The sequence below is a fragment of the Salmo salar genome, chromosome ssa01 (genome assembly GCF_905237065.1).
Source record: "Salmo salar chromosome ssa01, Ssal_v3.1, whole genome shotgun sequence".
Classification (NCBI taxonomy): domain Eukaryota; kingdom Metazoa; phylum Chordata; class Actinopteri; order Salmoniformes; family Salmonidae; genus Salmo; species Salmo salar.
In genome coordinates, this window is record NC_059442.1 from 37,556,350 (window position 1) to 37,578,882 (window position 22,533).

General features: G+C 43.5%; 2 protein-coding genes across 3 annotated transcripts; one reads left to right on the top strand and one right to left on the bottom strand.

Moving 5' to 3' along the window:
- Positions 1-145: 145 nt before the first annotated feature.
- strn3 (striatin, calmodulin binding protein 3) lies at positions 146-20,199 on the bottom strand. Of its 2 annotated transcripts, XR_001328098.2 has the most exons (17): positions 19,734-20,199; positions 10,871-10,974; positions 10,478-10,551; positions 10,299-10,380; positions 9,831-10,007; positions 9,397-9,532; positions 8,872-9,013; positions 7,859-7,995; positions 6,416-6,591; positions 6,266-6,313; positions 5,973-6,094; positions 5,539-5,706; positions 3,735-3,875; positions 2,571-2,678; positions 2,264-2,350; positions 1,693-2,046; positions 146-1,540 (listed from the first exon to the last, which is right to left on the bottom strand). XR_001328098.2 is itself a non-coding variant. In XM_014194267.2 (16 exons), exons 1-16 carry the CDS (start codon positions 19,968-19,970, stop codon positions 1,877-1,879), a joined length of 2,109 nt encoding a protein of 702 aa, XP_014049742.1. In that variant the 5' UTR covers positions 19,971-20,199; the 3' UTR covers positions 146-1,876. The 2 variants fall into 2 exon arrangements, 1 of the variants encoding a protein (XP_014049742.1); XM_014194267.2 differs by having other exon boundaries at positions 146-2,046.
- On the top strand, positions 19,281-22,343 carry ap4s1 (adaptor related protein complex 4 subunit sigma 1). The gene is given in 6 exon segments (NM_001140950.2): positions 19,281-19,427; positions 20,611-20,771; positions 21,083-21,169; positions 21,283-21,351; positions 21,531-21,542; positions 22,006-22,343. Coding segments are annotated over 5 exon segments (438 nt in total). The 5' UTR covers positions 19,281-19,427; positions 20,611-20,633; the 3' UTR covers positions 22,138-22,343.
- The last annotated feature ends 190 nt before the right edge of the window (positions 22,344-22,533 follow it).

Below are 22,533 nucleotides of genomic sequence, written 5' to 3' on the forward strand. Positions count from 1 at the left end.
GTTGATGATTCTATATTTATTACTTTTCTTTTTCTTTCAATAAAGAAAAGTGTTTTGTTTTACAATAGATGTGTTTATCATGCAAACAATTTACCCAACAAAACAATGCAGACTCTCCATGCATTAAAACACAACAGACTTTATGTACAGGTACACCATTTAATATTTATTATAGACATTTTATATACATTACTTTTGAACTGTTGTATGTGGTACAATCTTTAAAATCTGCTGATTCATAGTTTGTAAATCAAAAACCTTACAAAACATCAAAATTCGCAAACTGAATCAGAACCTTTTTTTTGGAAGTCTAGAAAAAAAAGAAAGACTTGATTGTATTAATCATGCATGACAGAAACCAAAAAAAGTCTTAGCTACACCGAACGTTTGAAAATAAAACAGTTTTGCAAGATAAAAGGAAAATAGTACAACCAAACAAAACATTGAGTCGTGATTAATCTTATGTTTGCTTTTCCAATCCCTTAATAAAGAAAAATAAACAGTTACCCTCCATGCTTGCTTCAAAGCAGTGATTTAACAGAATAAGGCAAACGTATACCTCAGACTGACATCAGATTGCATTTTATATGAACCTATATGTTTCACTTGTTTGAGATTTACTGTTCCACTTTTGCTTGAGAGCCCAATCTTATAGATATCCTTGGGCCATGTATGTAGTTGAACAGATAAGACTAACAGAAAGTGAAATAAATAGCATTAAGATGTCTGTGATAAATAAACTCAAATACAGTAAGTTGTACAAAAATATCACATAGTGATAGGATGCTGCAGTTTATTTAAAAAGAGCTCTCGGAAGCCATTAAATGGGCTTCTTTTAGTCCTCGTCTTTACTGCCGTGACAAGACGGTGTCAAAGCGATGCAAGAGATAGCATCCTAGGGTTAGGAAGGGCGAGATCAACGAGTGTTTTCTGTGACAGGGGAAAAATAAGTCAGATCAGGGTTGTGGGGAACAGCGGTTGTGATGGAGGGTTCAAACTAGGAATAAATATTCCTTCTTTTTTTTTAAACAATTTTTTCAGTGCTGTTATGACAGACTATATTTATATAAAAAGGATTATAAAAACTAGATTTAATTTTTTTTTTTACACAAAAATGTCATGTAACCTATGCTAAAGTGAAGTTGATTGACTTATAATTCATTTCATATTACTTTTATCTCGCTACATAGTTGTTAAGTGGACGCCTGTGACTCGTGTTTAGCGTGAACTGAATCCACGCCGCAGGGTCTCCTGGTCGGCCCACCAGGGGCTGTGGCCACGTCCTGTTAAATACCCTTTTCACACTAGCGAGCTAAACCGAGCCAAGCTGAGCTGTACTGGCCTAGTTACAAATCCACCATAGTTACTGGAAACATGGTGAAAAGATCATATCTAAGCCAGTTCAGCATGGTCGGGTTGAGCCCAGTTGTGTGAATCAGATTAAAAAGACATGACCTAGTCCGGACCTCTCTCTCTCTCTCTGACGACCCACTGTCTGACGCATACGACAGCCACTCCGTCCATGGTCACTGAAGTATACCTACAGGACAGATATTAGCTCAGCTCAAACCCAGTCAAAAGGGTACATACACTGGCTTGTTTACTCCAGCTTTTAACTTACAGTAAATTACAGTTAAATGTTGTTTTTGTGTTTGAAAACAGATACAACTGATTGGTCGCTCCTCCACTCACCATGCCTGGCATAAGTCCCCTTGGCACCTGGTTTCTGTCAAGTGTAGAGTTCAATAGGGATGGAGGGAGGCAGCTTCAATGTAGTGTCATAAAATGCTACTCTCGTTACACAAGGCAGTGAAGCAGTCTATTCTTTCTTTGTGTCTACACGCTCAGCTCAGTCTGGCAGAGCAGAGCTCGTCTACTACACAAATACTTTGGCCAGGGCGTCGGCCCCCGCACTTGCTATGTATGCCTTAGACGGGTGGAAGGCAACGTCATAGATGGACTCATCAGACTTCATGCGGTGGGCAGTGATCTCCTGCACACAGGTCTTACTGTCCAGGTTCCACAGACGGATAGAACAGTCGTGGCCTACGGAGGCGGAACAAGGAAAGGAAGGTAGGATCAGCAATGTTCTCTCTGGATATCAGCACGACCAGATATAGGGGAATTTTACACGACTGTGTTGTCATAGGATACAAATGTTGTAGAAGAATATTGATACTAGTCTTAGAATCAGAATTGTAAGCTGGTGACCGCCGAATGCTGCCTTTTAAAAGTTCCCCACAGCTACGTTGCTTGTACTTACTTCCTGACATCAGGTAGATCCCGTTGGGGTCCACAGCCAGGCTGGTGACAGCATCCAGGTGGGCCACCATCGCATGGATCACTTTACCTTCACAACAGGACAGATATACACAAGTCAGTACAGCGACATGGCAGACAGAATTAACAGTCAGTACAGAGATACTGTATGACAGACGACAGAACATGTACAAAACAGTCCTAACTCTGTATATATGACTGGTCTTAGTCATTCTCCCATCTGGGCTCGGATTCACTGAGCTAGTCAGTCAGAGCAGCTAGCTGAACACCGTCCTCTCCTGTTCACGTACCGGATTTATTGTCAAAGAACTTGATGTCCCTGTCCTCATGGGCTGTGATGGTGACAGGCAGGGTGGGGTGACTCACTACCTTGTTGATGTGGTTGGCTGCAGGCAGAGCTGAACACACACAGGTGAGAGAACAGGTCACAACACAGTCACTATTAATACAACACCCCAAATGAGGACGGACCATTAAAACTGTGTACTGAGTTAGTAGTCTAGGATATACGAGATATCTATATAAAAGAAGAAAAAAAAAACATTTCATTAGCAGTTAAAACTATTCAGGGAGTCTTATTTATAATGTTACCCAGTATTTACTTGATTTTCCCATAACATGTTTCTGTATACCCATAGAAAATGTAATTCAGTAAGTCATTCTATGTGTACTCCTCTTTCTAACTGAGCTTATGGCCCATAGTCTCCCTGCTTGTGTTGAAAGGCTCTGGTCTAGGGTTGTTGTAGTCCTCCTGCTAAATGATGAAAGGCTCTGGTCTAGGGTTGTTGTAGCCCTCCTGCTAAATGATGAAAGGCTCTGGTCTAGGGTTGTTGTAGTCCTCCTGCTAAATGATGAAAGGCTCTGGTCTAGGGTTGTTGTAGTCCTCCTGCTAAATGATGAAAGGCTCTGGTCTAGGGTTGTTGTAGTCCTCCTGCTAAATGATGAAAGGCTCTGGTCTAGGGTTGTTGTAGTCTCCCTGCTTGTGTTGAAAGGCTCTGGTCTAGGGTTGTTGTAGTCCTCCTGCTAAATGATGAAAGGCTCTGGTCTAGGGTTGTTGTAGTCCTCCTGCTAAATGATGAAAGGCTCTGGTCTAGGGTTGTTGCAGTCCTCCTGCTAAATGATGAAAGGCTCTGGTCTAGGGTTGTTGCAGTCCTCCTGCTAAATGATGAAAGGCTCTGGTCTAGGGTTGTTGCAGTCCTCCTGCTAAATGATGAAAGGCTCTGGTCTAGGGTTGTTGCAGTCCTCCTGCTAAATGATGAAAGGCTCTGGTCTAGGGTTGTTGTAGTCCTCCTGCTAAATGATGAAAGGCTCTGGTCTAGGGTTGTTGCAGTCCTCCTGCTAAATGATGAAAGGCTCTGGTCTAGGGTTGTTGTAGTCCTCCTGCTAAATGATGAAAGGCTCTGGTCTAGGGTTGTTGTAGTCCTCCTGCTAAATGATAGGTGCAATAGACTTACTGTTCTCCCCCTGACCGGCGAACACCACGGCAGCCTGGGACGTCTCCAGGTCATAGATCACAACGTTGCCCGTGTTGAAGGACGCCACCATGTGGGCGGGGTCACAGCCATTGAAGTCCACCGCCGTGGGGATGCCGTGTTCTGTCGCACACACACACACACACACACACACACACACACACACACACACACACACGTTGAAGAGTCTTTTTGCACCTCCACTGTCTGACATTGGCCACTTGACACAGGGCCGCAGTCAAGTGCCATTGTCATGTTATGTCCGCGTGGAAAAACGAGCTCTTCCCCCACACTACTGGGGAAGTTAAAGTACATAGCATTTGGATTGTATGGCTGTCAAATCTATTCTTACCAAATGGATTTCTCTTAGATGAAAGACATTTGATATAAAATTCACAATTACTTTTTACTCCAACTTTGTTCCAACGCCTCGATCACACCTACAGCATCATCTGGATAGGTGTGCAACGAAAGTTCAACATTCACCTTCTGCTACCATTTCTGTCAAGCCGTCTACGCACACAGTTTGACGCACACGTTCGATAAATCCAACGTAAGCGCCATACAGAACGCACTGCCTCTGCAACGCTACAAAGGCAAACGCTGAGTTCCATTGGAAATGAATGTACTTCTGGTGTACCAAAACGCAATGACGCTGTCAGCGTGATCAAGGCGTAAGAGAAAGGGACATCAGTATGCTATTGGGCCTTAATAATGTAATACTGTGTTCTAAGCCTACTTCCATGTCCTGTGTCCTAAGCCTACTTCCATGTCCTGTGTCCTAAGCCTACTTCCATGTCCTGTGTCCTAAGCCTACTTCCATGTCCTGTGTCCTAAGCCTACTTCCATGTCCTGTGTCCTAAGCCTACTTCCATGTCCTGTGTTCTAAGCCTACTTCCATGTCCTGTGTTCTAAGCCTACTTCCATGTCCTGTGTTCTAAGCCTACTTCCATGTCCTGTGTTCTAAGCCTACTTCCATGTCCTGTGTTCTAAGCCTACTTCCATGTCCTGTGTTCTAAGCCTACTTCCATGTCCTGTGTTCTAAGCCTACTTCCATGTCCTGTGTTCTAAGCCTACTTCCATGTCCTGTGTCCTAAGCCTACTTCCATGTCCTGTGTCCTAAGCCTACTTCCATGTCCTGTGTCCTAAGCCTACTTCCATGTCCTGTGTCCTAAGCCTACTTCCATGTCCTGTGTCCTAAGCCTACTTCCATGTCCTGTGTCCTAAGCCTACTTCCATGTCCTGTGTTCTAAGCCTACTTCCATGTCCTGTGTTCTAAGCCTACTTCCATGTCCTGTGTTCTAAGCCTACTTCCATGTCCTGTTTTCTAAGCCTACTTCCATGTCCTGTGTTCTAAGCCTACTTCCATGTCCTGTGTTCTAAGCCTACTTCCATGTCCTGTGTTCTAAGCCTACTTCCATGTCCTGTGTTCTAAGCCTACTTCCATGTCTTGTGTTCTAAGCCTACTTCCATGTCCTGTGTTCTAAGCCTAGTTCTATGTCCTGTGTTCTAAGCCTAGTTCTATGTCCTGTGTTCTAAGCCTACTTCCATGTCCTGTGTTCTAAGCCTACTTCCATGTCCTGTGTTCTAAGCCTACTTCCATGTCCTGTGTTCTAAGCCTACTTCCATGTCCTGTGTCCTAAGCCTAGTTCCATGTCCTGTGTCCTAAGCCTAGTTCTATGTCCTGTGTTCTAAGCCTACTTCCATGTCCTGTGTTCTAAGCCTACTTCCATGTCCTGTGTCCTAAGCCTACTTCCATGTCCTGTGTTCTAAGCCTAGTCCTCACCTTTTTCGGCGTTGTAAGTGCTGATGCATGGGTTCTTCTCCTGGGGGTTCCACAGCTTGACGGTTCCGTCTGCGGAGCAGGACAGCAGGCGGTTCTTGATGCCGCTGTAGGCCAGCCCCCACACGGCGTCTGTGTGGCCCAGCCAGGTTCCAGCCAGGACGCTGGGTTCTGAGGCATTGGAGGAGGGGACAGGGTCAGTGATACCCATACAATAAGGGAGGAAAAACAGCTCTTTGATTACTCAAGGGGGCGATTGGAATAAAACGAAGGGAGATTTAAAAAAAAAAAATTAAAGTCTACTCATCAATTCAAATAATATGATGGATGAATTAAAGTATTCCTGACTTCTGTTACTGTGGTCAATGTCTGAAGGCACAGAGGCTAGACAGAATACTGGCCACGCTAAAGAAGGGCTGAGGATGTGTCAATCTTACCGTAGGTGTCGTAAGGGTCTACGTTGGAGCTGGGGATGTTCCACCACTGTATTGTGTGGTCAATCCCTCCACTGTAACACTGCTCTCCACTGGAACTCATAGCCAGGGACAGCACAGGCCCACTGAGGAGAGGAAAGCTCTATCAGAACGATGACATTTCATACTGCCTACTAACAATCCTTATACAGTGAGAGAAAGCCAAATGCAAAACTGTTTTACTGATTGACTGAAAATAGTTTCATCGTATTATTATAAAAAATGACCACAGTTCCTTCTGGTTATTAGATACTTACACATGGGCTCTGAATGTGTAAATGGGCTCCACATCAAAATAGGCACTTCTAAAGAAGAAACAAAGAGTTCTTTAATAAAAAGGTTTCTCGGACCGATTTTATTTAATGAGACATTCAATAATGACAAGATAATGCAAACAGTGTGTGTACTTTTTAGCAGGTACGGTCTTCTGTAGGTTCCACAGTTTGAGTGTGTGGTCCTCAGACACGGTGACCAGGACAGGCTCTACAGGGTGGAAGGCCAGAGCCCTGACCCCGTCAAAGTGGCTGCGCAGGGTGTACTTGGGATTCCACGTCTTCCTGAACGTGTCCTTATTGGCTGGCAGCTAAAAATACACACAGGACAGGGGAGGAGAAGAGAACAGCAACTTTAAACAACTGTGGAGTGAAAAATAGAGACAGGTTGGCGGTGAGTTAGCTAGGGGGGCTAACAGTACTGGAGGATGTAACGCACTAGGACTACTTGAGCACGGCAAGCCCCTCCCACTTCCTAATGAACATATGTCATTCTGACCAACTGTCAACGCTAAAGAACCTTCCGCTCTCTCAACGCTTTGTGTGTGTGTGTGTGTGTGTGTGTGTGTGTGTGTGTGTGTGTGTGAGAGGTGGTTGAGGCAGAGGAGAGAGGTTCAGGAGGAGAGAGAGAGGCAGGGAGGGGTACAGGAGGAGAGGCAGGGAGGGGTACAGGGGGAGAGAAAGGTTCAGGAGGAGAGAGGGGCACAGGAGGAGAGAAGGGTTCAGGAGGAGAGAGGGGCACAGGAGGAGAGAGGGGCACAGGAGGAGAGAGGGGCACAGGAGGAGAGAAGGGCACAGGAGGAGAGAAGGGCACAGGAGGAGAGAAGGGCTCAGGAGGAGAGAGGGGCACAGGAGGAGAGAAGGGTTCAGGAGGAGAGGCAGGGAGGGGTACAGGAGGAGAGAAGGGTTCAGGAGGAGAGGCAGGGAGGGGTACAGGAGGAGAGAAGGGTTCAGGAGGAGAGGCAGGGAGGGGTACAGGAGGAGAGAAGGGTTCAGGAGGAGAGGCAGGGAGGGGTACAGGAGGAGAGAAGGGTTCAGGAGGAGAGGCAGGGAGGGGTACAGGAGGAGAGAAGGGTTCAGGAGGAGAGGCAGGGAGGGGTACAGGAGGAGAGAAGGGTTCAGGAGGAGAGGCAGGGAGGGGTACAGGAGGAGAGAAGGGTTCAGGAGGAGAGGCAGGGAGGGGTACAGGAGGAGAGAAGGGTTCAGGAGGAGAGGCAGGGAGGGGTACAGGAGGAGAGAAGGGTTCAGGAGGAGAGGCAGGGAGGGGTACAGGAGGAGAGAAGGGTTCAGGAGGAGAGGCAGGGAGGGGTACAGGAGGAGAGAAGGGTTCAGGAGGAGAGGCAGGGAGGGGTACAGGAGGAGAGAAGGGTTCAGGAGGAGAGGCAGGGAGGGGTACAGGAGGAGAGGAAGGGTTCAGGAGGAGAGGCAGGGAGGGGTACAGGAGGAGAGGCAGGGAGGGGTACAGGAGGAGAGGCAGGGAGGGGTACAGGGGGAGAGAAAGGTTCAGGGAGGGGTTCAGGGGAGGGGGGGGGTTGGTGCTGTTCAGGGGGTCATGGTTCAGGGCTGACAGTTGCTTACATCATAGCTGTAGTCAGCCTCATCGTTGGAGACGGTGAGGTCAGCCAGGTCTCCCAGGCCCAGGAAACTCTCCAACACGTCATCAGAGCCAATGATAAAGGACTTGCCCCCGCCTGAGGGAAACGGTAAGGGCTCGGCTAAGAATAGGACGGAGAGAAGGTTTAGTAAACGACATACAGGCCACACCCAGACAAAGAGCTCAGGTTGGACGTGCTTAGTAAACAAAGAGCTCAGCCTCTCAGTGGGGTGCTAAAAAATTCCCCCGCATGGCAAGACTGCAGAGCACACACTAAGCGGATTGCCTTAGTGACATGGCTAGAGAAGTATTTATGTCTAACATAGTAGAAAGCATTTCACTAGGTAGAAGTCAAAACCTTGAGTGAATAACAATGAGACATGCGATGAAACAATTTCCTAAACAGACAAAAGAGAAGCAACTACACAGGTTAGGCCCCTTGCAAATAAACATGAAAAATAAGACCAGCACTGTATAGAATGGGGTTGGTTTCATTACTAGTGGGTCTGACTGGTGCTCTGTATGCCACCCTTTCTCTAGGCCACTGTGGAGGGTTGTACTGAGGGTAGTGGGGCTGACCCGAGAGGCTGGGATTTTGAGCAGGGCAGGCAGCAGCAGTGAGGTGTGTGGCAGGGCCAGGGGAGGCCAGGGGAGGGCTCAGAATATCCTGTGCACAAGTGAGGAGGAATGCTGACACAGCATTGGCGTGACAGATAGCACAGGGTAGGCCATTCTTGGTGCAGATCAGAATACATGCTCCACTACTCAATAGTTCAGTTATATCGACTACTGGCCCACAGATAGGTAGAGGAATACATGTCTAACACACACACACACTACACACACTACGCACTAACGCTGTCCAAGCCACAGTTCCTCTACCCAACACCCATGCAGGCTAACACTACATTTTCATCGATACAAATAGCTGCATTATTGCCAAATGTACATGGGGAATAGGCTAGTTCTCAGCAGGAGGCATGTTATACCCTCTTACCCCATTCGGTCCCGTCCCCTGAACTCCTGGCCTCCCCTGCTCCCTGTCCATCCTCGGCATTCACCAGAAAGTCAAACTCCTTCAGAGCCTCCTCCGTGTCGGGGTCGTCTGGAAGGTCAGAGGCCAGGCCCTCGTTCCCAACCTGGACAGAGGACAAACGCAATCAGCCACCAGGTCTGGCACACTGGGATCATCAAATACAGTACACAGTTAACACAATACTTGTCAAATAAAAGGAGACCGGTGGTTGGTATTTTCCTTCCACATGCCATTGTACAGAATTAAAAATTGCGGTGAACTCTTTTACACAGCAGGCATGGAAAGGTTCTCTCGATGACTATCAACATTCATAAATCAGATCTGAGGATACAAGTCTAGTGTCAAGAGCCAAGTATTTTTTCCTAGTAAGCCATTATTACAACGATTTACACAGTGCTGACACTGGCAGTACATTTACAACAACATTAGTAAGGGGCTTTTCACACACGGTCAGATGTAAATCGGCTGAAGCAAAGAGGTCTTCACCTTTATCTTATGTTTTTTTATTGTGTGTTTGCCGCTGTCTATATCCTGCATCAGGTCTCCCTCCTCATCGTCATCTTCATCACTGTCGTCTGCGTTTTCTAAGAAGTTAAACGTTTCCAGAACATCTCCTGGATTCCTAGAAAAACAGTTTGAAAACAACTATTTAGAGCAATGCGGGCAGCACGGCGAATGATTTCATTAGTAAATGAAATGAAGCAGGATGGATGATGTGGCTAATGCATTTCAGAGCATACTGTTCTGAGCACACAGAGGCACAATGTGCAGAATCCATCAGAAATCTGCTATTTGGGAAGTTGCCAGGAAAAGCGGAGAGCGTGATTTCAGTTTCGCCAGAAAAAGTGAAGATTGTGTCAGTTGGATCTTCACTGAAGTGATTGGCAGTGTGCCGGATCAGATGAGGCCTAACAACCCACCTTTTCCTATCTTGCCCCTTTGGTTTGGCTGGAGACTCCCCTCCGTTGAGGATCAGCTCCAGGTTGTTGTTTTCCACAGAGCCGTTCTGCTCCGATCCGGATAGGCCCAGTAGCGAACGCACTCTCTGAGACCGTACATCTAGTATTGTGTCCGTGTAACCTACTTCCTGAAGATATCTGTTGGGACAGAAACAGAATTACACATCCAAATGACTTAGCTAACTAAGTAAACCTGGGCCTGTGTACCAAAAGCTTCCCAGAGCAGGAATGCTGATCTAGGATCAGTTTGACATTTTAGAGCATAAGGAATAAGATGACATGGACTAGGGGGGGGGACCTGATCCCTGATCAGCATGATGAGACGCTCTATGAATACAGACCCTGATGGGAATTCATCTCGATCTATAAACGTGTTAGAAAGCTAGCTGGATGCGTGGCCCTATACGTATGCTGTGTCGGAGTACTCACTGTCTGAGGAGCTGTCTGCCCTGTTTCCACGTCAGCTGACTGTTCTGGGGTACAGCAGGGACCTCTGTGTCTTTGGTATCTTCTGCAAACAACACGGAAGAAAAGTTATCGAAACCACTGTATGTCAACATATTCCATTCATTTCATTTTATAGCAGTTGATAGAGGAGAGGTCCGTACCTGGTTCAAAGTTAGGCATCTTAACTTCACCTTGATTTAATTCCGTTCCATATTTTAATTTATGGTATTTTGCTCTGGTAGAGAAAAGACAAATGAAAGAGTTGAGTAAATGTGATGAGATAATAAATGATACACTGCAGTCAGTGGAGGCTGCTGAGGGGAGGACGGCTCATTGTAATAGCTGGAACGGGTATCAACCTATGGGAACCACACGTTTGATACGATTCCATTGACTCCATTCCAGCCATTATTATGAGCCGTCCTCCCCTCAGCAGCCTCCGCTGACTGCAGTTACACTGACAATGTACATGCAATGGCCAATGAGACAGATTGAACTTGGCCTTATATCAAAGTTATTTCCTCAAGTTAAAGAGAGAGAAGCTATACACTCACCTTTCTTGCTTTAATGCATATTCTAACATCTTTATTCTTCTAACTAGATCATTCTTTACATTTTCTTGACCCTTCCTTTCTCCTTGTAGGAATGCTATTCGAGCCTGAAAAAAAAACAAGAAAGGAGAAAACGTTTATAAGTTAACGGTTCTGCCGTTAAAGGCAATAATTTACTCACAAGTTTAAAAGCTCTACAAAATGTTAAGGTCATCTTTTGTGGCGTATCAAACACCAATCTTTCCGTGGGCCTCCCGAGTGGCGCACACTGCAGACCCAGGTTCGATCCTGGGCTTTGTCGCAGCTAGCCACGACCGGGTGACCCACGAGGTGGCGCACAATTGGCCCAGCGTCGTCCAGGTTAGTAGAGGGTTTAGCCGGCCGGGAAGTCCTTTTCCCATCGCGCTCTAGCGACTCCTGTGGCGGGCCGGGCGCAGTGCACGCTGACACGGTCGCCAGTTGTCTGGTGTTTCCTCCAACACATTGGTGTCGGCTGGCTTCCGGGTTAAGCGAGCAGTGTGTCAAGAAGCAGTGCGGCTTGGTAGGGTCGTGTTTCGGAGGACAAATGGCTCTCGACCTTCGCCTCTCCCGAGTCTATACAGGAGTTGAAGCGATGGGACAAGACTAACTACCAATTGGATATCCCGAAATTGGGGAGAAAGAGGTAAAACATATATATTTTTTAAATGATATATATTTTATAAATAAACTTTCCCACTGAAGAAATAGGCATGTCATGTCTACTAAATTATTAAAACAGATGAATAACAGTGGCAGAGGCCGCAATGACTATTACGTCACCTACTACTGCCACAGCACTCTTCTTCTTGTCTTCATATTCCATTCATTCATGACTCCATCAAAGCCTCGTATCAAATTAAATGTTAATTATGTACACAAACAAACCCCATGTAGGGGCCTACTGTACCAGCTATTGACTCCACACATACAGTGCCATCAGAAAGTATTCACACCCCTTGACTTTTTCCACAATTTGCTGTGTGTTACAGCCTGAATTTAAAATGGATTACATTCTGATTTCTTTGTCACTGACCTACACACAATACCCAATAATGTCAAAGTGTAATTATGTTTTTCTACAAATAAATTAAAAATGAAAATCTGAAATGTCTTGAGTCAATAATTATTCAAATCCTTTATGGCAAGCCTAAATACATTCAGGAGTAAAAATGTGCTTAACAAGTCACATAAGTTGCATGGACTCACTCTGTGTGCAATAATAGTGTTTAACATGATGACTAGCTCATCTCTGTACCCCACACATACAGATAATTGTAAGGTCCCTCAGTCGAGCAGTGAATTTCAAACAGATTCAACCACATTGGATGGATCCCTGAGGATGGATCAACAACATTGTAGTTACTCCACAATACTAACCTAATTGACTGAGTGAAATGAAGGAAGCCTGTACAGAATAAAAAAAAGATTCCAAAACATGCATCCTGTTTGCAATAGGCACCAAAGTAAAACTGAAAAAAAATCATTTGGTAAAGCAATTAACCTTTTGTCATGAATACAAAGTGTTATGTTTGGGGCAAATCCAATACAACACATTACTGAGTAACACTACATATTTTCAAGCGTAGTAGTGGCTGCATCATGTTATGGGTATGCTTGTAATCATTAAGGACTGGGGAGTTTCAGGATAAAAAAAAGAAATGGAATGGAGCTAAGCACAGACAAAATCCTAGAGGAAAACCTGGTTCAGTCTGCTTTCCACCAGACACTGGGAGATGAATTCCCCTTTCAGCAGGACAAGAACCTAAAACACAAGGCCAAAATCTACACAAGTTGCTTACCAAGACGACAGTGAATGTTCCTGAGTGGCTGAGTTACAGTTGGCTTAAATCTGATTGAACATCTATGGCAAGACTTGAAAATGGTTGCCTAGCAATGATCAACAACCAATTTGACAGAGATTGAAGAATTCTGAAAATTATTATTATTAAAAATAAAAAATGTATGGTATATTTTGAACAATCCAGGTGTGCGAAGCTCTTAGACTTACCCAGAAAGACTCTGTAATCTGTAATCACTCTGTAAGCTGTAATCACTACCAAAGGTCATTCTAAAAAGTATTGACTCAGGAGGTTGAATTCTTAAGTAATCAAGATATATTAGTGTTTTATTTTTCATCATTTCTTTAAAGAAAAAAATATACATTTTCTTCCACTTTGACGAGTATTTTGTGTAAATAGTTGACAAAATGAAAATGAAATCAATTTAATCCCACCTTGTAGCACAACAAAATGTGGAAAAAGTCAAGGGGTGTGAATACTTTCTGAAGGCACTGTATTTGAAAGAGACACTGGATGTAAAGAATAAAATAAAATACAAAATAAATAAAAACAAAGGCCTAAAAACAAACATACAAAAAGGTATAGGCACAGATGAATTGGGGAAACCTTGGTATAGGCCTGGTGAGTCAAAGTACGAGCGCAATTAGCAGTGTCTGTCTCTCCTGGGATCAACAGAGCAGCAGGCCCAGGTAGTGACGCAGGCCTCTAGTAGGATCACTGCTGTAAGGGTGTTCGGTTCATACAGCACTATTTAGCTGGCCCTCTTCTCCTGCTCAACTCTGTGCTGCTCGTGAGCACTGAGCAGCTGTGACACCCAATGCCGTTTAAAGGGTAGCAGGCAGGGGGTATTTTTAGTCAGCCGCCCTAAACCCCCTCTCGACTGGTGGGGTGTCATGGTGCCCATAGCAACCCAGTTGTTCGGCAGGTAAACTGAAGGCCGACATTCATGCCGTAGTCATGGAGACGGAGAAAGTGCCAGACTGGTAAAGTGCCACTGGCTAGCAGCTAGATCATACCGGCTATGAAAACACTAAGGTGGATCTGAACCACTGAGTCGCCTGGTCCAGTCACTCCCTCACAATAATAAAATAAGACAAAATTGAGTACACATTCAAGGAGTAGGAGACCCAGCTATCGACATGAAGAACTGGAATCAATTTTCAACATAGGATTCACTTCAGTCAACGGAGATCAGTTCTCTTAAATAGAACAATTACTGTATAAGAACTAATATTTTGTATATTTTCTAAAGTTTTCAACCTCGGTGTACAAGTCAAAGTCTTAAATGAAGGTCTTGCTGGGACCATAAGCATGGAAGGTCTCAGGTCTGGCCAGTTGAAGTTGGCTAAAGGGAGGAGGAGAGTTTCAGCTGAACGAACAGCTGTTTTACATTTGTCTTTTGCTGTGGACAAACTGGATCTAGTTCAACAGCCAGGGGACGTAGCAGTCTGTTACACAAGCATGCTACTAGCTACTACCTCAGCAGATACAGCTGGCTACAACATTCAACCGCATGTCCCATGCACATTGTGTAATTTACTGACGGTCCCCTAACTCGCAACATAGGGACATCAAATGTCAAACCAACTGTACACTTTGTAGTACATTGACACTAGAATACAGTGCATTTGGAATGTATTCAAACCCTTTGACTTTGTCCACATTTTATTACGTTACAGCCTTATTCTAAAATGGATTAAATATATATTGTTTCCTCATCAATCTATACACAATACGCCATAATAACAAAGTGAAAACCGGTTTAGAAATGTTTGCCCATCGATTACAAATAAAAAACAAATACCTTATTTACATAAGTATTCAGACCCTTTGCTATGAGACTCGAAATTGAGCGCAGATGCATCCTGTTTCCATTGATCCTCCTGGAAATGTTTCTACAACTTGGAGTCCACCTGTGGTAAATTCAATTGATTGGACATGATTTGGAAAGGCACACACCTGTCTATATAAGGTCCCACAGTTGACAGTGCATGTCAGAGCAAAAACCAAACCATGAGGTTGAAGGAATTGTCCTTAGAGTTCCAAGGAAGCATTGTGTCAAGGCACAGATCTGGGGAAGGGTACCAAAACAGTTATGCAGCATTGAAGGTCCTCAAGAACACAGTGGCCTTCATCATTCTTAAATGGAAGAAGTTTGGAACCACCAAGACTATTCCTACAGCTGGCCACACAGTCAAACTGAGCAATTGGTAGAGAAGGGCCTTAGTCAGGGAGGTCACCAAGAACCTTCCAGAAAGCCAACCATCTCTGGAGCACTCCACCAATCAGGCCTTTATGGTAGAGTGGCCAGACGGAAGACACTCCTCAGTAAGAAGGCACATGACATCCCACTTGGAGTTTGCCAAAAGTCACCTAAAGACTACCAGACCATGACAGATTCTGTGGTCTAACGAAACCATGATCGAACTCTTTGGCATGAATGCCAAATGTCACATCTGGAGGAAACCTGGCACCATCCCTACGGTTAAGCATGGTGGTGACAGCATCGTGCTGTGGGGATTTTTTTCAGCAGGAGGGACTGGGAGACTAGTCAGGATCAAGGGAAAGATGAACAGAGCAAAGTACAGAGAAATCCTTGATGAAAACCTGCTCCAGAGCGCTCAGGACCTCAGACTGGGGAAGGTTCACCTTCCAAATGGGACAATGACCCTAAGCAGACAGCCAAGACAATGCAGGAGTGGCTTCGGAGACCTGAAAATAGCTGTGCAGCGACGCTCCCCATCCAACCTGACAGAGCTTGAGAGGATCTGCAGAGAAGAATGGGAGAAATTCCCCAACTACATGTGTGCCAAGCTTGTAGCGTTGTACCCAAGAAGACTTGAGGCTGTAATCGCTGCCAAAGCTGCTTCAACAAAGTACTGAGTAAAATGTCTGAATTTTTATGTAAATGTGATATTTCACTTGCCAAGAGTGTGCAAAGCTCTCATCAAGGCAAAGGATGGCTATCTGAAGAATCTCTAATATAAAATATCTAACACTTTTTTGATTACTACATGATTCCATGTGTTATTTCATAGTTTTGATGTCTTCACTATTATTCTACAATGTAGAAAACAGTAAATATTAATAAAAACCCTTGAATGAGTAGGTGTCCAGATTTTATACTGGTACTGTATGTTTGTTAGGTAGCGTTAACTAGCACTAGTCGGCTGTACCTGCGCCACAACTCTGGTATTTTTCGTCCTATAACTTGTTCTCCATCTTCTTTTTAACTTGTGAGTCAACATGTTTTCAGCACTTTTATTTTCTTGACTGATCAAATATCGTATCGTGAGGTCTCTGGAAATTCCCAGCCCATCCAAATACAGTAAGTACACTATCAGAGATCAAATCGCTGCAATGATCCTAATTTCTGTTAAAGCACTTCTGCTAAAAGCTGTGGAAATCCCCCCTGCCCTCAGACCAATCCCAGCGCAGCTAGCAAAGCCAGTATCGGCCTAGCTGCTACGTACGTGTGAGGTCAGGGTTGAGATGTGTAACGGTCAGTCTGGGGATACAGTGAGCTCACAGACCCAAATTAACAGGCTGACAAAGTAATGGACTGTATTGGCGCAGGAATAGACATTGCCAACTCACGACACATTACCCGCTGTACAGCTGTCCTGTAAATGGGTGCAAAAATAAATGGATGACTTTTAGAGTTTTGTCATCACTGACATAACATATACCTACCACTTCACTGCAAAGGAACGCTGCTTAGGCCTATTCACACACTTGGATACATCTAGGACTGTATTTTACATTTGCCTGTCTGTCTACTTGTTTATGTGGCTTAGTGTACAAGCCATCTTTCTTCAATAATCAACAAATAAAGAGTACAATCAGTGAAATCATAATTTCATCAATCAAGGTTTCACAACCATAGCGGCAGGTAGCCTAGTGGTTAGAGCGTTGGGCCAGTAACCGAAAGGTTGCTAGATCAAATCCTCGAGCTAACAAGGATTTGTTCTTAACTGACTTGCCTAGTTAAATAGCGGGGGGAAGAAAAAAAACATAAAAAATGTCAGAAACTGTCAAATGTTTTCACAGTTCAGACCGTTTTCAGGAGCCAAGGTAGACTATTAAGTGGAACTGCTATTTTCAGATGTTATGTATAACCAAGAAAGACCTGTGGAAGAACATTTCAGTGGTCTAATTAGCACAGATGTTTTAGGGATAGAGAGTAGTGACATAGTCACATAGACATAGTCATGCTGCCTTGGCAGCAGCTAATGGGGATCCATAATGAAAACAAATACATTGTATCAGTAGGATAACAAACACCAATCCTGTCAAACTTTCATTGTGGTAAAACACTCAGCCTCAACATATAAAAAATAAAACCCAGATACAACAGTCACTGCCTCTGTGTTAATAATCATATTCTTTATTTCCACAGACAGATTCTGAACAGAAAGAAAAGGGCCCGGTCAGGCTGTCTGTCTGTCTGTCTGTCTGTCTGTCTGTCTGTCGCCAGGGCAAAGGAAGAGCAGAGCGCATAAGAATGGTTCTAAATATGCCCTGGCAGTCTTAGTGACCTATAAAGTTAGATTTAACCCAGATAGCGCTTATTTCCAGGCTTGGTGTGATTTGTGCTAACAGGGCTGACTGCTTGATTGATGTGGATGAATCGCAAAGCAACTCACCCAATAGGAGGTGCAGCTGACCAAAATAATCTAGGCTTGCTTCATTAACGTAAAATGCATGTTGTTTTATCAATACAAAGTTGAACAATATTACAGCATCTTGTTATGTACAATTTTCTACATTGTAGAATAATAGTGAAGACATCAATACTATGAAATAACACATATGGAATCATGGAGTAACCCAAAATTAGTGTTAAATCTAAATATATTGATATTTTATATTCTTCAAAGTAGCCTTGAGTTGGACCGCAGAGTGAAGGAAAAGCAGCCAACAAGTGCATAGCATATGTGGGAACTCCTTCAAGACGGTTGGAAAAGCATTCCAGGTGAAGCTGGTTGAGATAAATGCCAAGGATTTGCAAAGCTGTCTAGGCAAAGGTTGGCTACTTTGAAGAACCTAATATTTTGGTTTAACACTTTTTACTACATGATTCCATATTTGTTATTTCATAGCATTGATATCTTCACTACTATGTATTATACAATGTAGAAAATAGTAAAAATAATAAAACCTGTGAATATATATATATATATATATATTTTTTGTTACTGTACATGAACCCTAACATAACTAAAACTTGCTCATTTTCTGGCCATCTAGTGAGACAATCAATTCTCTACAGGGTCATGACATCTAGTTTTGTCACTTCACTAGTCCTGAGAGTGGGGGGGCACAGACAGACCATGGCTACAGGGATGCAGAAGCTGTGCTGCCTTATATCCATTCCAATCTATTGACTGGTAGGCCTTGAATCAGTGTGCAGAGTGAGAGTCATGCTGAAGGTATGTGTCACTGAGCAAGTCAGTACAAGGGGAGTCAACCTCCCATCTGCCACCACTCAAATCAAAATCAAGTCAAATCTTATTGGTCACATACACATGGTTAGCAGATGTTAATGCGAGTGTAGCGAAATGATTGTGCTTCTAGTTCCGACTATGCAGTAATATCTAACAGTAATCTAACAAATTCACAACAACTACCTTATACACACACAAATGTAAAGGGATGAATAGAATATGTACATATAAATATATGGAGGAGCGATGGCGTGCGGCATAGGCAAGATGCAGTATATGGTATAGAATACAGTATATACATATGAGATGAGTAATGTAGGATATGTAAACATTATTAAAGTGGTGTTATTTAAAGTGACTAGTGATACCTTTATTAAGTCAATTTATTTAAGTGGGCAGAGATTTGAGTCAGTATGTTGGCAGCAGCCTCTCTATTTTAGTGATGGCTGTTTAACAGTCTGATGGCCTTGAGATAGAAGCTGTTTTTCAGTCTCTGTCCCACTTCAACTGTCTGTCTGGAGTGGGGTGTGTTCAAACAAAGCAGTACTATACTCTCTCTGGCACTGCTTGCATTTCAACACCTCCACATTCCTTAATACAATCACAACACTGAACCAACATTCACTTTCGTATCTGCAAGACTACCAGGTAGTCTCGACAGGTCACATAACGTTAGCTGATGTCATAACATACATTTTATAAAACCTGTCAAAATGTCATAAAATAAACCACAACGGAAAAACTTAATTAAATTGACCAAGATCACATCCCTGACACAAAAGTGAATTCTAAAAGTTATGTAGCTAGATTGCTAACTAAGCCTAAAGCGATTTTTTTTACTTGTTCGATCGTAAATGACAGTGCAGTGTGTCAGACTGTGTCTGGGGCCTTGTGACAGTTAGCTAGCTAGCTAACTTTGTTTATGTTAGCTTACTAACAACATGCACAAACCTTCCAAATGGCATCAGACTACATGTTTCTTTTTTATTTATTTATGTACATTTTTTAAAAACTTTACGTTAAAAAGATTGCAGACTTGATATGATCAACAATATGGGATGTATCCCTTTTGAAGATTGTTTAGCTAACATCGGCTAGCCTGTCGGTGACTCAAGAGGACCCAGCCAAGTTGTCGCCGTAATGACCAAACCAAAATGGCTGCTCTCAGAGATTAGTTGACAGTCAGCTGGATTCGGTTTGATTAGAGCCTTCTGTATTTCAACGACTCTCTAAGATGAAACGACTAAATAAGTAGCACAGCAGCAAGAGTGAACGTTATTCATAAAACTACGGGTAAGCCATTGCATACAAATCAACTTGATGTTCCACTTTATCACATACTATCTAGCCAGCATTTGTCAGCCGGTGCTAAGCTAATGTTATCCAGCCAGTTAACTGATTCCCGTGGCTAACTAACTATTTTTTATCTAACTGGACACACTATAGTAGGACGTTCAGTTGCTATCGAAGCATGGTCACTGGATGCAAAGAGGCTAAAACAAAAGTTGCACACTATCCAGGCAAAATGCATTGTTGCTCAAGCTTCTGTGTTTTAGTTAGTTGGCTGAGCTAACGTTAGTATGCTAATAGCTAACGTACCTGAAGTTCGGCCCTCTCCACTTCCCAATGAGCTCTCTCCATTTCGAATCGGGCCCATTCGTGCTGGATGTAATGTAAAATACCGGGGATGGTATATTGCTGTGGCCGTGGTATCTCGTCTTGCTGCTGCCCCATCCCTGAGCCACCTCCACTACCGATTTGGGGATTAACGTTGTTATTCCCCTGCTGCTGTCTTGAGGCGGCCATTCCAACTCCTCCGCCGGGGTGTTCATCCATTTTTAAGAGGAAAGTCCCAGCACAATTTGCTGTTTGAATTCGCCTTCCCTCCCCTTTTCAGATCAGTGTTCCCGTATGAATTTGACGATGCCTTTCACTGAAATGGCTATGCTGTTGTAGTGAGACAGGGCTATGTTTTGGATTTACTCTCAGCGTAAAGATTTGTTGGCCGCCATTAGTCCAATCCTTGGAGTTGGATATGAAAGCCTCCTTACTGCCGGGGGTGGGAGAGAGAATTGTCCCGCGCTGCATGGTGGGACATACTCACCTTTTTCTTTTTTTGGGGGTCATCCAAATACATTAGCCTGGGCATGCGTGTATACAGTTACAGTCTGTACAGCACAGACACATTGTGAACCAGATAAATAATAGAAATAGGATTCTATCAGGGGTTGTTTGCATGACTCAGGGAGCCATCTCATATCCAGCACCATGTTTCTGACTGCATTGTTTGCTGACTGCAGATTGGGGATCTGACTGTTAGTTCAGCTTGGCCATAGTCCTTCTGACTGCTGAATGGGATATGCAGTTAACTGATCAGTTACAGATGCATAAACAAAAAAAAAAGGTATTACACAAAGACTTTGTGCATGATTTGCAATGACACCATTTATTTCTATAATTATTTCCTGTTTTGCAGATACACTGTATTTAGAGATCACAATGATCAAGTTCCTTCTGATGGTTAACAAGCAAGGCCAGACCCGCCTGTCTAAGTACTATGAGCAGGTGGACATTGAGAAGAGGCCTTCTCTGGAGACTGATGTTGTCAAGAGATGCCTGTCACGCAAAAAAGAAGAGGTCTCTCTCAATCACATTATTAGAAAGAAAAAAATAGTTTGGTTTACTTTCAGGCGTATAACACAACAGTGAGAAGACAATGCATAACTGGGGGGTTAGACAAGACAATACAGGACAGAATGAAATCTAGTAGAAATAACCTAGACCTAACCTAGTCTGTTATCAGTCTGTTTAGCTATAATTCCAGTCCTTGCCACTCATTGTCATGCTAAACATTTTTATTTGTATTTATGGTATTCTTCATGCTGAGTTAGTGTTCCACTGAGCTCATCTTGGAATTCACATTCAACTAACTATTATATTCTATCTAGTGCTCTTTTGTGGAATACAAGGACTTCAAACTAGTGTATCGACAGTATGCTGCTCTTTTCATAGTTGTTGGTATCAGTGACACTGAGGTGAGTTCATCATTTCACTGTTATAAGTGTATTAGTGTTATCAGATTAAGGTTGAGATTGTATTATTGTGATTATACATAATTCATGGTGTGGGATGTCCTTCTTTCCCACAGAATGAGCTGTCAATCTATGAGCTGGTACACAACTTTGTTGAGGTTCTTGACAAGTACTTTAGTCGTGTGGTGAGTTCAGTCTTTTTATTCTCTACTTCAGCACATTCTTGCTGTATACTAGATTTAATTCATGTTCACTATCCAACCACCTATGCATTTTAAAGGTCAGTATTTTCTGGGACAAAAACACATTACTCTAAACTGATTGTTCCTCGTTAGAAAAGTAAATTGTTTTTCTCTCCTAACAGAGTGAATTGGATGTATCCTTTACAAATTATTATAACTTGTTTTAATCAGTTTGAGGAAACAAGTCATTGAAACAAAAGCAGGGGCTGTCTACCTGTCCACCTTCTCATTAGGTGCTTTTCATGTGGCCTGCCAACAGTGCCATTCTAGCCCTGGCATTTAGTATGGCACTGCACAGACTGATGAAGACTACTGTCATTGTCTGAGTCTGGGCTCAGTGGGATTTCAGGCTAGCCGAGGTCAGACCAGTCATAAGAATTGGAATACAGTCAGTGGTGTTAAGTTGTCAAAGTTGTTCAACCTGACCAGTGACATGTTAAAGGTGTAGCCAGAGATAACAAGAACATTAGTCTTACTAACGGAGAGGGCTCATTGAGGGGGGGGGGGAACAAATGCTCTCCTTTACACTGTGATAGGGAATAAATGTGTATTCAATATTGACTTATAGATGATTTAATGACCTTAACTCCAGCTCAGATCATGTTCAACCTGGATAAAGTGCACATCATCATTGATGAGATTATCCAGAATGGACACATAGTGGAGACCAACAAGAACCGCATCCTGGCACCTCTACTTGCTCTGGACAAGATGGCTGAGGCACATTGAGCAGTTGTTTGAACCATAGACTTAAACATCGCATCATTGTATCTGTCCAGTTATGACGTCTTTAAGAGCACGGGCAGCGCCATTAAGGCCATCTCCATTATGAAGTAGTCAATTTTCTTCTGAGTTGGGAAACTGAAAGGGTGCACACTGCCACCTAGAGTGTGTTGTTTGAACAGGAATAAAGCAGAGGTTGGCGATTTACTGACACCTGCAGTTATGGAATGTCTCCTCACAAGTATAACTAATTGGCTGATTCCTCCTGGTAACCTGGATGGAATTAAAAGGAAAACCACCCAAAAAGGATATTTTGGTATTTGTTTCATTAGTCCATTGCTGACATAGTCCCAAAATGTTTTGCTTGTCAGCAATCACGTTTTTAAGATTTGTAACTTTCAA

Bases quoted from the DNA above. Each gene is read 5' to 3' on its own strand.
- strn3 (XM_014194267.2), bottom strand. From the start codon at position 19,970: ATGGATGAACACCCCGGCGGAGGAGTTGGAATGGCCGCCTCAAGACAG. The intron at 9,014-9,396 runs GTGAAGACCTCT...TCCTCTGTCCAG, and splicing joins TAAAAAAACATAAGATAAAG to GTTGGGAACGAGGGCCTGGC. The intron at 6,314-6,415 runs GTACACACACTG...TTTCTTCTTTAG, and splicing joins AAGACCGTACCTGCTAAAAA to AAGTGCCTATTTTGATGTGG.